At 42.0% G+C, this 13,735-nt stretch overlaps 1 protein-coding gene across 5 annotated transcripts in view; it reads left to right on the top strand.

Annotated features, from left to right (window-relative positions):
* Positions 1–13,735, top strand: part of TBC1D8 (TBC1 domain family member 8) — a 136,668-nt gene that overhangs the window by 116,769 nt on the left and 6,164 nt on the right. For all 5 annotated transcript variants that reach the window (XM_012477649.3, XM_012477648.3, XM_064371354.1 and 2 more), the window contains 5 exons: positions 159–288; positions 452–550; positions 1,476–1,544; positions 6,307–6,547; positions 7,083–7,148. In XM_012477649.3, coding sequence (XP_012333072.1) covers positions 159–288; positions 452–550; positions 1,476–1,544; positions 6,307–6,547; positions 7,083–7,148 — 605 coding nt within the window. The remainder of the gene's footprint in view (positions 1–158; positions 289–451; positions 551–1,475; positions 1,545–6,306; positions 6,548–7,082; positions 7,149–13,735) is intronic.

The following is a 13,735-nucleotide window of genomic DNA, read 5'->3' as shown; positions in this document are numbered from 1 at the left end:
TCACTTCTCAAAAATGAGCGGAGCAGCTGCAGCCTTGCCCTCCTCCCCAGTGTTGGTGTTTGGAAGTGCCCTGGCGTGTCTGACACTGTGACAGCAGCACATGTTGTATGGTACCCAAATGAGGATGGACTGTGGCATTGATGGGGCGGTGTGTTCAGGTTTCTAGATCACATTAAGAACGAGGACAGCCCAGGGCCCCCAGTTGGCAGCCACCATACCTTTTTCTCCGATGACCAGGAGCCCTACCCTGTGACTGACATTGCGGACCTGATCCGGGATTCCTATGAGGTAACGGGAACCCCTGCCCCATGCCCCATTGCAGCCCCCAATCCCTCCACATCCATTTTACATGACTGGGAGATGGATGTGGAGGGAGGTTCCTGGGCCACCTCCTGTTTCCACACTTTGGATGAGCAGGGGACTAAGCAAGTGGCCCCTTGTTTCCCTGCAGAAATTTGGAGACCAGTCTGTGGAGCAGATTGAGCACCTGCGCTACAAGCACAGGATCAGGGTCCTCCAAGGCCACGAGGACACCACAAAGCAGAACGTGGTGGGTAGCGGCTGCCTCAGGCCAGTGCTCATGGTTTTGGGGAGCTAGCCTGGGAGTGCATGTCCTTTTCGGTCATGTTATAACAATGCCAGCTTTTAAAAATGTATTATTATTTTTTGCATTACTTGAACGACTTAATGGGGCAAAGTAGTGTAGAAACAGTGTGGGCTTCGGAGCCAGGTGGTGAGTGTACTCACTACTGACAGCCTGTTTCCCCCGTGTAAAGTGGGGATAACAGTGCCTGCCACATAGTTAAATGAGGTTGGGGTCTATGGTGCCTAGCATGGGGACCTGCAGGGGCATTAGCTGGTGCTCAGAGGCTTCTCCTGCCCACGCTGTCTCTCTGCTAGCTTCCTGGCTTCCATCAGAGCTCAGTAGGTTTTTTGTTTTGTTTTGTTTTGTTTTTTTGAGATGGAATTTTGCTCTTGTTGCCTAGGCTGGAGTGCAATGGTGTGATCTCAGCCCACTGCAACCTCCACCTCCCGGGTTCAAGCAATTCTCCTCCCTCAGCTTCCCAAGTAGCTGGGATTACAGGCATGGGCCACCATGACCAGCTAATTTTGTATTTTTAGTAGAGACAGGGATTCTCCATGTTGGTCAGGCTGGTCTCAAATGCCCCACCTCAGGTGATCTGTCCTCCTCGGCCTCCCAAAGTGCTGGGATTAGAGGTGTGAGTCACCACACCCGGCCAGAGCTTAGTAGGTTTGTCCTTAGGCACTGATATGTGAACTGGAAAGAGGCTGAGGATGAAACACCTAGGAAAGATACCTGGAAGTAATCTTTATGTCAAAAAAGAGCCTTTGCAGGAGGGAAGCTGGTACATGGGCCCCTTGAGTCTCCTTCAGGAGGAAGAGTCCCCTCCTGCCCTGACCCCCAGGGGTACAGGCATAGATTTCATGCCATTGCTGTGTATTCTTTCCTCAAGCTTCGAGTCGTTATCCCGGAAGTCTCAATTCTTCCTGAGGACCTGGAGGAGCTCTATGACTTATTCAAGGTACGCAGCTCTGGGAAGATGAGGGGTTCTAGGCCCTGAGCTGGCCTGAGCCATGGTGCCCAGCCTACCTAGGGGCCAGCATGCAGCAGCCTGCAGGCTCTGTGGAGCAGAGGCCGGAGCTACCCACCTTGAAGCTGTCTTAGCCTTGCCTACTCGCTTCTACCCAGAAACCTCTCTCCCCACCTGGAACATGGGAGGAGGGAGCCTGGGTGTTTCTTGGGTAGCCCAGCAGGCCTGGCCTCCCACTGAAGCTGCTGCACTCTGCTGGGAGGGCTTTGGTGCCGTGATCTACTCTGCTCTGCTCTCTGCTGCTCTAGTGAGTGCGGGCTCTGGGTCCTTATTCTGCAGATGAAACAGCAACCCTTATTGAAATTATCACCTGATATACTTTTTAATTACTTGTGATCCCACTCCACAATACATGCATGCGTATTTTCATATTTGTGTGGCAGGTATGCATGCAAGTTTGTGTTCCGTTTTTCCTTGATGCCGTTATTAACATTCTTCCATGTTGCCATACAGTCTTAATCATTTTTAATAACTCTATAATCTGTCATATAGCTAATACTTGATATAGTAAACTAGATTTCTAATATTTGGATATTTACCTGGAATCATCCTGCAAAGAACATCTTCAGGCATGTTACTAGAGTTTTCTTGCTTGAGATAGTGAATGGAAATGAGGGAGAGAGGCAGGCACTTTGGTTGACTCTTGCTACCCTGGCAGAGAAGGGGAGGAAGCGCAGTTGCAGAAAGCAAGCCCGCAGAGAAGGGAGCGTGGCCGCCCCAGCTCGTCCTGGTAGGGTCTCCAAGCCCCTTTCCCTCCTGAGTTCAGGTTCCCGGTATGATTGAAATGACAGTCTGCACAGTCCGTGCTTCAGAAGCTGTGGAGCAGGCCTTTCCCTGCAGTCACTGACATGGGTTGTTGGGTTAGTAGGTTCCTGCACTCCTCATTCCTAATGAGCAGGATGGGTGGGGAGAATTAGCAGGCCCTTTCTCCCGTAAACATCATGTTTGCAAGTTTTATTGTTTCCTTTGTTGTGTGAAGGCAAAATACGAAGTCAAAGGTTACTTGGTATCCCAACCCCAGCCTCATTTTGGCTTTCAAGGAAGGAAAACAGGGAATACTAGGAACATAAAAGTAGGCAAACAAATTACGTGAGTTTTTGGTCATGCTTTTTACCTTAAAAAGACTTTTATTTACTTAGGGCTAATTGTTCTCAAGTTCAGAGAGTAGGAACTGCAGTATGTCTGAATTTATGTAATTTAAATGATGACTTTAAATTCACAATAAAAACAAATTTCATTAAGCACCCACCACATCATTCATGTTTCATGGGAAAAGATGAAAGAAGGCCTTCAGAGCTGACCATGCAAGTTTCTTGTTTCTGTCCTTCCTATGAAGGATGAAAATGTTGGTTGGTACTTGAGGAAATTTATTTTATTGTTAGTTTAAAGCCATTCTTTAAATCACATAAATTCAGGTTCGTGGCCGGACATGGTAGCTCACACCTGTAATCCCAGCACTTTGGGAGGCCAGGGTGGGCGGGTCACTTGAGGTGAGTAGTTCAAGACCAGCCTGGCTAATGTGGTGAAACCCTGTCTCTACTAAAAATACAAAAATTAGCCAGGCATGGTGGTGCATGCCGGTAGTCACAGCTACTTGGGAGTTTGAGGTGGGAGAATCACTTGAACATGGGAGGTGGAGGTTGCAGTTAGCCGAGATCACGGGCACTGCATTCCAGCCCGGGTGACAGTGAAACTCCATCTCAAAAAATAAAAATAAATAAATAAATATATTTCTTTTTTTAAAAAGAAAGGAAAGGGCCCTATCCTGTGCCCCTATTACCTTCCCTTGTACAGATAATTACAGTTAACAGTATGTTGCATATCTCTCTGGAATTTTCTCCCTTGTATCTGCCTATAAATCCACAGATGCCTACAATACATACACACACGCTCACTTTTCTTTCCCACATAGAAGTGAGACTATGCTATACCTAATGACCTGCAGTTTTCTTTTTTCAGTTGACCATATATCATGAATGTTGTTCTAGATGAGAATCTATAGATCTTTTCTCATAATTTTTTAGTGATTGCAGTTTCCTTGTGGGGCGGAACTCTGATATGTTTAATCATTCACCTCTTGAATGACATTTGTGTTGCTTCCAGTTGTTGCTGCTTGACACCAAGGACTTGTACATCCTGCTGATTCTGTAGAATGGGTTCCTTGAGGTGGAACTGTTGGGTCATGGGGCATGTATATACCCAACTTTAGTCAATACTGCTAAAGCATTTTTTATTTTTTAAAATTACAGTTCTGGCTGGGCGCAGTGGCTCACGCCTGTAATCCCAGCACTTTGGGAGGCCCGTGCAGGTGGATCACTTGAGGTCAGGAGTTTGAGAGTAGCCTAGCCAACATGGCAGAACCCCGTCTACTAAAAATACAAAAATTAGCTGGGCATGGTGGCACATGCCTGTAATCCCAGCTACTTGGAAGGCTGAGGGAGGAGAATCGCTTGAACCTGGGAGGCAGAGGTTGCAGTGAGCCAAGATCACGCCACTGCCCTCCAGCCCAAACAACAAGAGTGAAGCTCTGTCTCAAAAAAAAAAAATAAATTACAATCCCACTGATATTGTCTAAGAGTACTCAGTTCCCCACACTCCACACCCACCCAGTATTTAACATCATGGGACTTTTAAAATTTTGCTAGTCTGGTAGAAAATGGCATTTCATTTTAACTTAATCTTGTTTACTCCTTAATGAGGTTGAGTGCCATTTCATTTTTATGGCTAGTTGTCTACTCTTTTGAATCACCTATATCCTTTGCCTATTTTATAGTGGGATTATATTTTCTGTGGGGTTCTAGTAAACTAGTATTCGTCCTTGGCCTATGCATTACAACCATTTTCTTCTGCATTTTATGGGCGGTTGACGTGATAGTCTATATGAATTTACTTAGAAATTCATGGTTGCCTTGGGTTTTAAGGAACAGAAATTTATGAGACCTTTACTTCACACTTAAAATTTCCTGTGGTAATTTTCATGATTCTGTAATGACTATTTAAATAACATGGCTACAGTGAATATGACAGTAAAATTATAAGTGGCATATTGGTGTCTATTTGAGGATATGAGCTTGCAGACTACAGCACCTGTCCCTGTTTCTGTCCCATCCTGTGGACAAATGGTCAAGAACCCTGCAGTTATTTGGAACCAGTTCAGACTTCTGTAAACTGGGATGTCCGGAGAGATGATGTAGTCATGTAGTGGTGGAAGTGATGGGTGGCTCACCTGGTCCTCAGTGATAGGGCCTGTTTTGATTATATTCATTTTCAGTCTATTTCCAAGGCTTCAACTTACCTTTTTAAAAAAACCTTATTTAAAAATATTGTTAATATACTCATGTGGTTCAAAATTCAGAAAGTAACAAAAATATGCAATAAAAAGTCTAACTTCCACCTCTGGGGCCCTCCCCACAGATAGCCAGGGTTATTAGTTCCTTCTGTATCCTACAGATCTGGCAAGTCCTTTTTGATTTTCAAATAATATGATTTTGGGCCAGTCGTGGTGGCTCATGCCTGTAATCCCAGCACTTTGGGAGGCCGAGGCAGGTGGCTTACCTGAGGTCAGGAGTTTGAGACCAGCCTGGCCAACACAGTGAAACCCTCGACTCTACTAAAAATATAAACAGTTAGCCAGGTGTGGTGGCAGGTGCCTGTAATCCTAGATATTTGGGAGGCTGAAGCATGAGAATCACTTGAACCCGGGAGGTGGAGGTTGCAGTGAGCCGAGATGACACCACTGCGCTCCAGCCTGGGTGACAGAGCGAGACTCTGTCTCAAAAAAAAAAAAAAATTGCTCTGTTGCCCAGCGTGGAGTGCAATGGCGTGATCTCGGCTCACTGCAACCTCTGTCTCCTGAGTTCAAGTGATTCTTGTGCCTCAGCCTCCTGAGTAGCTGGGATTTACAGGCACACGCTGCCATACCCGGCTAATTTTTTGTATTTTTTAGTAGAGACAAGGTTTTACTGTGTTGCCCAGGCTGGTCACCAACTCCTGAGCTCAGGTGATCCACCCACCTCAGCCTCCCAAAGTGCTAGTATTACAGGTGTGAGCCACCATGCCCAGCCAAAAAAATACAATTTTAAGTTAAAATATCAGAATAAAAATTGTGTGTCTTCTATAATGAAAACAATGTCAACTGAACTGTACATTTAAAAATAGTTAAAATGATACATTTTACGTTATGTGTATTTTACCACAATGAGAAAAAAAACCCTTGATTAAAAAAAAGAAACCAGGCTGGGTGCACGGTGGCTCATCCCAGCACTTTGGGGGGCTAAAGTGGGCAGTTCACCTGAGGTCGGGAGTTTGAGACCAGCCTGACCAACATGGAGAAAACTTGTCTCTACTAAAAATACAAAATTATTCAGGTGTGGTGGCGCATGCCTGTAATCCCAGCTCCTCAGGAGGCTGAAGGAGGAGAATTGCTTGAACTCTGGAGGTGGAGGTTGCGGTGAGCTGAGATCATGCCATTGCACTCCAGCCTGGGCAGTAGGAGCGAAACTCCATCTCAAAAACAAAAAGAAACCAACATCAAAATTACATATTCACGTGGGCAAGGACATCAGGGTAACAAGGAAACCCTTTACGTATCCAGTTAGAGTGGTGAGATTGTGAGTAATTTAATATTTTGTTTGTGTTACAACATGGCTTATTCAGTAAGCAGTAAGAGCTCCCTTTCCCCTCTTGTTTGAAGAGAGAACACATGATGAGCTGTTACTGGGAGCAGCCCAGGCCTGTGGCCCCACGCCACGACCCCAGCCGGCCCTATGCCGAGCAGTACCGCATAGACGCCCGGCAGTTTACACACCTGTTTCAGCTAGTCTCACCCTGGACCTGCGGGGCCCACACGGAGATCCTTGCTGAAAGGACGTTCAGGCTCTTGGATGACAACATGGACCAACTCATCGAATTCAAAGCGTTCGTGAGCTGCCTTGGTATGCTTCTGTGGGATTTCACAGTGAGTTGCTTTGGGGTGTGGGTCTGTGAACAAAAGACAGTGGATCTTTGGAGCAGGCAAATGCACATGGCGAAACACTTTTGCAACTGGCCCGACATGAACTTACAATTTTGAAATATCACTCGGCAGGCTCCTCTCAGGAACTACTTTCTGAAGGGGGGTTGGAGAGGGGCTGCACTCTCAACATACGAGGCTGTTCACCTTGCTTTCCTTGGCACCCACAATATGGTGGTGGCTTAATGGGAGCCATGTTCCTAACTTTTGTATGTAAAATTAAAATGTTTTGGAAGGTATAGGGCCAGACAACATTCACAGAGTTCCTTGGAGCTCACACAGTTACCAGCCCTGCCTTTAACACTTCCGTTGCTACCATGGCATGTGTCTGGGGCAGGAGAGTTGGGGGTGGCAGGTATTGACCTTCCCGAGTGTTCTCTCCACAGTGAGTTTGTGTCCTGACATATGGACTTTAAGCATTGGCATCAACTCATTTTCTCTTTTTAAAATTTTTGCAGATATTATGTATAATGGAGAAATGAATGAGAAAATTAAACTATTATACAGGCTTCATATCCCTCCAGGTAAGAAAGTCCAAGTAGCAAAATCAGACTGTGCTCTGCTTAAACACAAGAACAGCTTTGTGCGTGACCCTGAAGCTCTTCTCTGTTTCAAGTTCACTTACACTTGAGCCAACAGGCGTTTCTAGCTTGGGGTTTCAGGTCACAGGTTTTAAGTTCTGTGCTTCAAGGCTCTGGCAGGAGCTCCCAAACTGGAGTGAGCACCAGAATCTCCTGGAGGGCTTGTTAAACCAGGTTCCTGGGCCCCTGCCCTGGTTTCCGACACCCTGGGTCTGAGGACACCTTGAAAACTGCTGGCCTGTGGAATGTATGTGGGAGCCAGATGCTGGTTACCTTAATAGAGAGTTATTTTAGGCCACTGAATCTGAAGAACCATTGCATGTTTCTAGTGCGTCAGACCATGCTTGCTTCAAATGTCAGCACTAGTAACCAGGAAAAGGAAGCCACTTGGAAATTGTGAGGTCAGACTTGACGTTGACAGGAACAAGACCAAGAAGCCTAAAAGGTGTTGCTAGGATCTTCAAAACTAATAGAGATGAATCAGAAATCCCAGAGGGTCCCCCACCCTCTGCCAGTGCTGTGGTTGTGGTTCTGGTGTTGGATGGTGCCTGAGGAGGCTGGTGGGCACTGAGGGGGCTTCTAGGGCCATGATATCTTGGTGGCTTTTACAACTATTAATGCACATACACATTCCCCTTCATCCACTGGGCATATGTTCCAAGAACCTCCCAACCCCCCCCGTGGATGCCTGAAACCCTATATACACTAGGTTTTTTCAATCTGATCACCAAGATGGCTAATGAGTGACTAACAGGCAGATAGTGTAGACGTTGTGGAGATACTGGACAAAGGGAGGCTTCACATCTGGCCTGGGACGGAGTGGGACAGCACAAGATTTCAAAATGTTACTCAGCAGCATGCAGTTTAACACTTTGGGTGCTGTGGGGGCTACTGTACAAACGCTGAAGATGCACCTGGACATTACTTGTGGGCTTTCTGGGTCTACTTACTGGATGCAGCCATTACTGAACCTCAGGCACGCTGTCCCCAGTGAGCATTCTGTACTGGCCACACAGTCCCTCCTTGACTTTCCCATTGACAATTTGCACTATTATGACTTTAGTGCAAATTGTTCATTTGATGATTTATTTTTTGTTTCTCTGTCAACTGATCATAAATGCAAATTATTTAGCATCACTGAAGTTTTCTGCCCTTTATGTCAATATAAATTGTTTTAATTTATCCTTATTTTTCATAAATGTTTTCCTATTAATGTAGAAGGCATGAATAATTGTTTATCTTCATCATATAATCATCATCATCATCTTTACATAGTTGTCATTATATCTGGCATTCTTAAATAGAACATGATTGTTTTTATTTTACTCAATTATTTTATCTTGGTTTTAAAATAAACATTATTTTGGAATAATTTTAGATTTATAGAAAAGTTGCATAGATTAATACAGATAGATTTTCACCATGATATATTTTAAAATTTATAATTAGCTTTTGAATTATCATCTAAGATTGATTTTTGATTCTTCATCTAACTTTCTAATGAATTACTATTTGTTTCTAAACAACTTTATTTCTAAAAGACATTTTAATTACATTTATTTATTTATTTATTTATTTATTTTAAAGAAAGAAAAAAAAGAATGAAGAGGAGGAAAAAGGAAGAGAAAGAGGGAGAGAGAATGGGAGTATTGCTTTCTTGCCCAGGCTAGAATGCAATTTAGTAATGAGTTTTGAAAATCTCTTTTGTACCGATAATTATACTTAATGATGTAGTCAGGTAAAAATAAGGGAAGAAAATAATAAACAAACAGCCAACCAATATTTCATTTAAACCTATGAAATGCTATGTGATTACTGAGGAGTGATTTACTTCCAATTATGTAGTCACTTTTGGAATAGGTGTGAGGTGGTAATGTATGTTTTGTGTATTTGAAGTGGAGAGTTCTATAAATGTTTATTAAGTTTACTTGTTCCCGGTCTGAGTTCAAGTCCTGGATGTCCTTGTTAATTTTCTGTCTCGTTAATCTATAGAATCGTTAGCTCTTCTTGTTACATTAATACTTTTGCCATTATGTAATGTCCTTCTTTGCCTCTTTTGATCTTTGTTGCTTTAAAGTCTACTTTATCAGAGGCGAGAATTGCATCTCCTGTTTTTTGTTTATTTGTTTATTTTTACTCTCTGTTTGGTTGGGAAATCTTCCTCCTTCTCTTTGAGTCTGTGTATTGTTGCATGTAAGATGAGTCTGGATGCAGCATACCGATGGGTTTTGGCTTTTTATCCAATTAGAATATATATAAGTTTAATACTGGTATTTGATGCTAGCTGGCTGTTTTGCCCATTAGTTGATGTAAATTTTTCATTGTGTTAATGTTCTTGCTTTTTGATATATTTTTGGAAAGGCTGATATTGGTTGTTCCTTTATATGTATAGTGCTTCTTTCAGAAGCTCTTGTAAAGCAGGCCTGGTGGTGGTGAAGTCTCTAAGTACTTGTTTGTTCGCAAAAGATTTAATTTTTCCTTCGCTCATAAAGCTTAGTTTGGCTGGATATGAAATTCTGGGTTGAAAGTTCTTTTCTTTAAGGATGTTAAATATTGGTCCCCACTCTTTTCTAGCTTGTAGGGTTTCTGCTGAGAGATCTGCTGTAAGTCTGATAGGTTTCCCTTTATGGGTAACCTGACTTTTCTCTCTGGCTGCCCTTAGTATTTTCTCCTTCATTTCAACCCTAATAAATCTGGCGATTATGTGCCTTGGGGTTGGTCTTCTTGAAGAATATCTTTGTGGTGTTCTCTATATTACCTGGAGTTGAATATTACCCTGCCTTGCTAGGTTGGGAAAGTTTTCCTGAATGATATCCTGAAGAGTATTTTCCAACTTGGATTCATTCTCTTCGTCACATTCAGGTACACCTATCAAACGTAAATTAGGTCTTTTCACATAGTCCCATATTTCCTGGAGGCTTTGCTCATTCCTTTTCATCCTTTTTTCTCCAATCTTGTCTTCTCGTTTCATTTCACTGAGCTGGTCCTCGACTTCTGATATCCTTTCTTCTGCTTGATCAATTCGACTGTTTAAACTTGCGCATACTTCACGAAGTTCTCGTGTTGTGTTTTTCAGCTCCATCAATTCACTTATGTTCCTCTCTAAATTGTCCATTCTCGTTAGCATTTCGTCAAACCTTTTTTCAACGTTCTTAGTTTCTTTGCTTTGGGTTAGAACAAGTTCTTTTAATTCACAGAAGTTTCTTATCACCCACATTTTGAAACCTGCTTCTGTTATTGGAACACACTCGTTCTCCATTAAGCCTTGTTCCGTTACTGATGAGGAATTGCGATCCCCTATAGAGGGAGAGGCACTCTGATTTTGAGTATTCTCTGCCTTTTTATGCTGCTTTCTTCCCTTCATTATATATTTATCCCTCTGTCGTCTTTGTAATTACTGACTTTCTAACTAGGTCTCTGAGCAGACGTCCAACTTTTTGATTCCCAGCGCCGAAATCTGAGCAATCCACTGCGCCGGCCAAAACAGCGGTGTTAAGATTGATAGTGCTTTTCTGCCCGGGTATCTCCGGACTCTGCACCAAGAACTGCCGCTCTAAGGTGCCAGCTAAACCGCCACACCGGTCACAAGAGTCGCCCTGGTGACCCGTGGGGCTCCTCCGCTGAGAATCTCTTGGTCCGTGAGCAATAAATATTCGTCTGAAAGTGTGGCGTCCTCTCGTTCTCTGCCCTTTCACTGGGAGCTAGGTGCCCAAGCTGCTAGTGATCAGCCATCTTGGATCTCTCTCCTACATTGATTTATTAAAAGCATTTGTAGTCCTTCATAGTTTCAGAAAATCAATTGTTCAAACCTTTTTGAACTTATATGATTGTGATATTTACACTGTGTGACTCTGAATTTAAATCAAGTTCAATGGACATTAAGATTTGATACATTAATTTTTATGTATGTTTCGTATCTGAATTTTTGATGCAGTTAAAAAAGCCTTAAGAAAACAATGATAAAAAAGCCTTACGAGTGTAGACAGCCTAAAACCTCTATTTGAAAACATCATTTTCCTGAGGCCATGCAGACTCCTATCTAAGTACTTTTCATTTAAATAGACTTAATTCTAACAAATACTTTCATAATGAATAACTTTGGTGGGACAGACATACTAGTTACGAAATGAAAGTTTATAGTCACAAATCAGGAAGTATAATGAGATTACATCAAATGTGAATTTGTGTGCCTAACAACTTCTCTTATTATTATTTGCCTGTGGAAGAGGCAAGGGTACAAAACATGCTTATCAGTGCCTTGCTGCATACACCCACCCAGGTAGAGCAGGTCTGACCCTCTGCCAGGGTAACGTAGGAGACAGATGTCTTCTGTGACTTGGTTGTAAAGGCATCTGCTGCAGCTCAGGTAGCAATGCAGAGCTGAGGCCCAAGGCCTCACCCATTTCCAGGAGGGCTCACTTTAAGGGCTCTTGGCAATTGTAACACTATTTAGCACAGGAGCTAGGAAAGAAATATTACAGATGATTTGGTACCATATCAGGTACACAGATAAAGAGTATTCCAGAAGTTTATGAAATCAACAGTTTTCACTACAGATTGATAAACCTACAGATTTTGGTCGTTTTGCTTAGTTAATTATACTCATTGGACTTTCAGAGCAGAACTTCCTGAAAGAACTTGATTTTCCTTGGAAAGAAACGTCATAACAAACCGCTGAGAAAGATGTATTGAAAATGGTCAATGAACACACACAAATGAGACAATTTGGAGGTTTTCTGTAAGTTTGTATACTGAGTGGACCTGTGAGGACCCCTCACATCATGAGTTCCTTCCGAGAACTCTGAGATTCAGGGAATATGCTGTTTTATTCACAGACAGGTCCTCTGAAAGGTTTGCCTGCCAGCCTGAATCCACATTAAAGAATGTCCTTAAAATTTGACTAATTAAATTGGAGCTGCTCCAGTCTTTGTGTTCAACCTTCTGTGAAGGAATAGGTTTCCTTCTGAGGTCTTATACATAACCAAGTACATCTGCTGTCTAAAGGATGAATTTTGTCAAGAAGTTGAGTTAAAAGGAGAAACCTTTTGAAGAATTCCAATCTGCAGTTGGTTAAGGGTAATTATTGGCTTTAAAAAAAAAGCACTTAAAACATTAAAAACCTGAATGAATTTACTTGATAATTGAAAGAGCACATAAAATTATATTAACATGTACTGACAAAATATGAATTCAAAGCAAAAGTTCAACTTTGAAAAAAAGGAGGTCACAAGTGCTTCACTAGTGATGTTTAGTCAGTATATAATTTGAGTTCTAAAACATAATTATAGATTAGTACAGCAATCTCTGTGTATGAATGAGAGAAAGCTTTGTTATTTTGAAATACTTGATATGAAAAAGTGTTGATTAGATTCAAAATCTAGTCCCATTAGCCAAAAAATTGTCAACATTATATTTGTCAGTGAAAAAGGGGTTGATAAATAGAATGAGCACATGCTTGAAGTAGAATTACGAGCATTGGAACCGTTCAAATCCTCTATAATGACTTTTCATCAAGTAGAGAAAAATGCCATTTGCTTTCCCTTTCTTGTTCAATTTCTCACTGATGGTGACAATCTGTTTTGAAGAGATAATCGTTTTGAAAACCTAATTGGGAATTACATGTAGCTACTTCACTATTAGTATGAAAACTAATATTAAAAAGTTTGGAGCGTGCTAAGATATTGGTAACATCCTTTTTGTCACTTGATCCTGTCTCACCTGTGATAAAGTGATGTATCATGGATATCTCTTAGAATGGATCTGCTTTCCAAACCTGTGTAGTACAATTGGAAATATACAAGATCTTTGCACAGCATGGTCTGCTTTGCTAAGGGTATCTGCAGATTAGATGGTAGGTACTGATAAATACATACCATTGTATGCCAGATAGAGACATTCTGGACAAGGATAGACTTGCATATATGATGGTGGTCCCATAGGATTACAGTGAGACTGAAAAATTCTGTCTTAGCCATTGTAAACACTGTAGCAAAACATATGACTCACGTTTTTGTGATGATGCTGGTGTAAACAACTCTACTGCCATTGTATAAAAGTCTAGCATATAAAATTACATACAACACCTAATATTGGACAATGACAATGAATGTTATTGATTTATGTAATTACTATACTATTTATCATTATTTTAGCATGTATTCCTTCTACTTATTAAAAAACAAACTGTAAAACAGCCTCAGGCAGATCCCTCAGGAGCTGTTCCAGAAAGCACTGTTATCACAGGAGAGGGCAGCCCCGTGTGTGTCATTGCCCTTGAAGACCTTCAGTTGGGACAAGATATGGACGTGGAAGACACTGATATTGACGATTCTGACCCTTCTGTAGGCCTAGGCTAATGTGTTTGTCTTGGTCAGTAACAAAAAAGTTTAAAAGATTTTTTTGATAGAAAAAGGTTTATTTTATAAGAATATAAAGAAAATATTTTTGCACAGCTGTACAGTGTGTTTGTGTTTTAAGGCAAGTGTTGTAACAAGAGTCAAAAAGTTAAAAAGTTTATAAAGTAAAAAGTT

Source organism: Aotus nancymaae, unplaced genomic scaffold, assembly GCF_030222135.1.
Source record: "Aotus nancymaae isolate 86718 unplaced genomic scaffold, 86718_ANA_hifiasm-v0.15.2.pri h1tg000131l, whole genome shotgun sequence".
NCBI classification, from domain to species: domain Eukaryota; kingdom Metazoa; phylum Chordata; class Mammalia; order Primates; family Aotidae; genus Aotus; species Aotus nancymaae.
The sequence above is the reverse complement of the archived record's forward strand: the minus strand, read 5'-3'. Positions and strand labels throughout refer to the sequence as shown.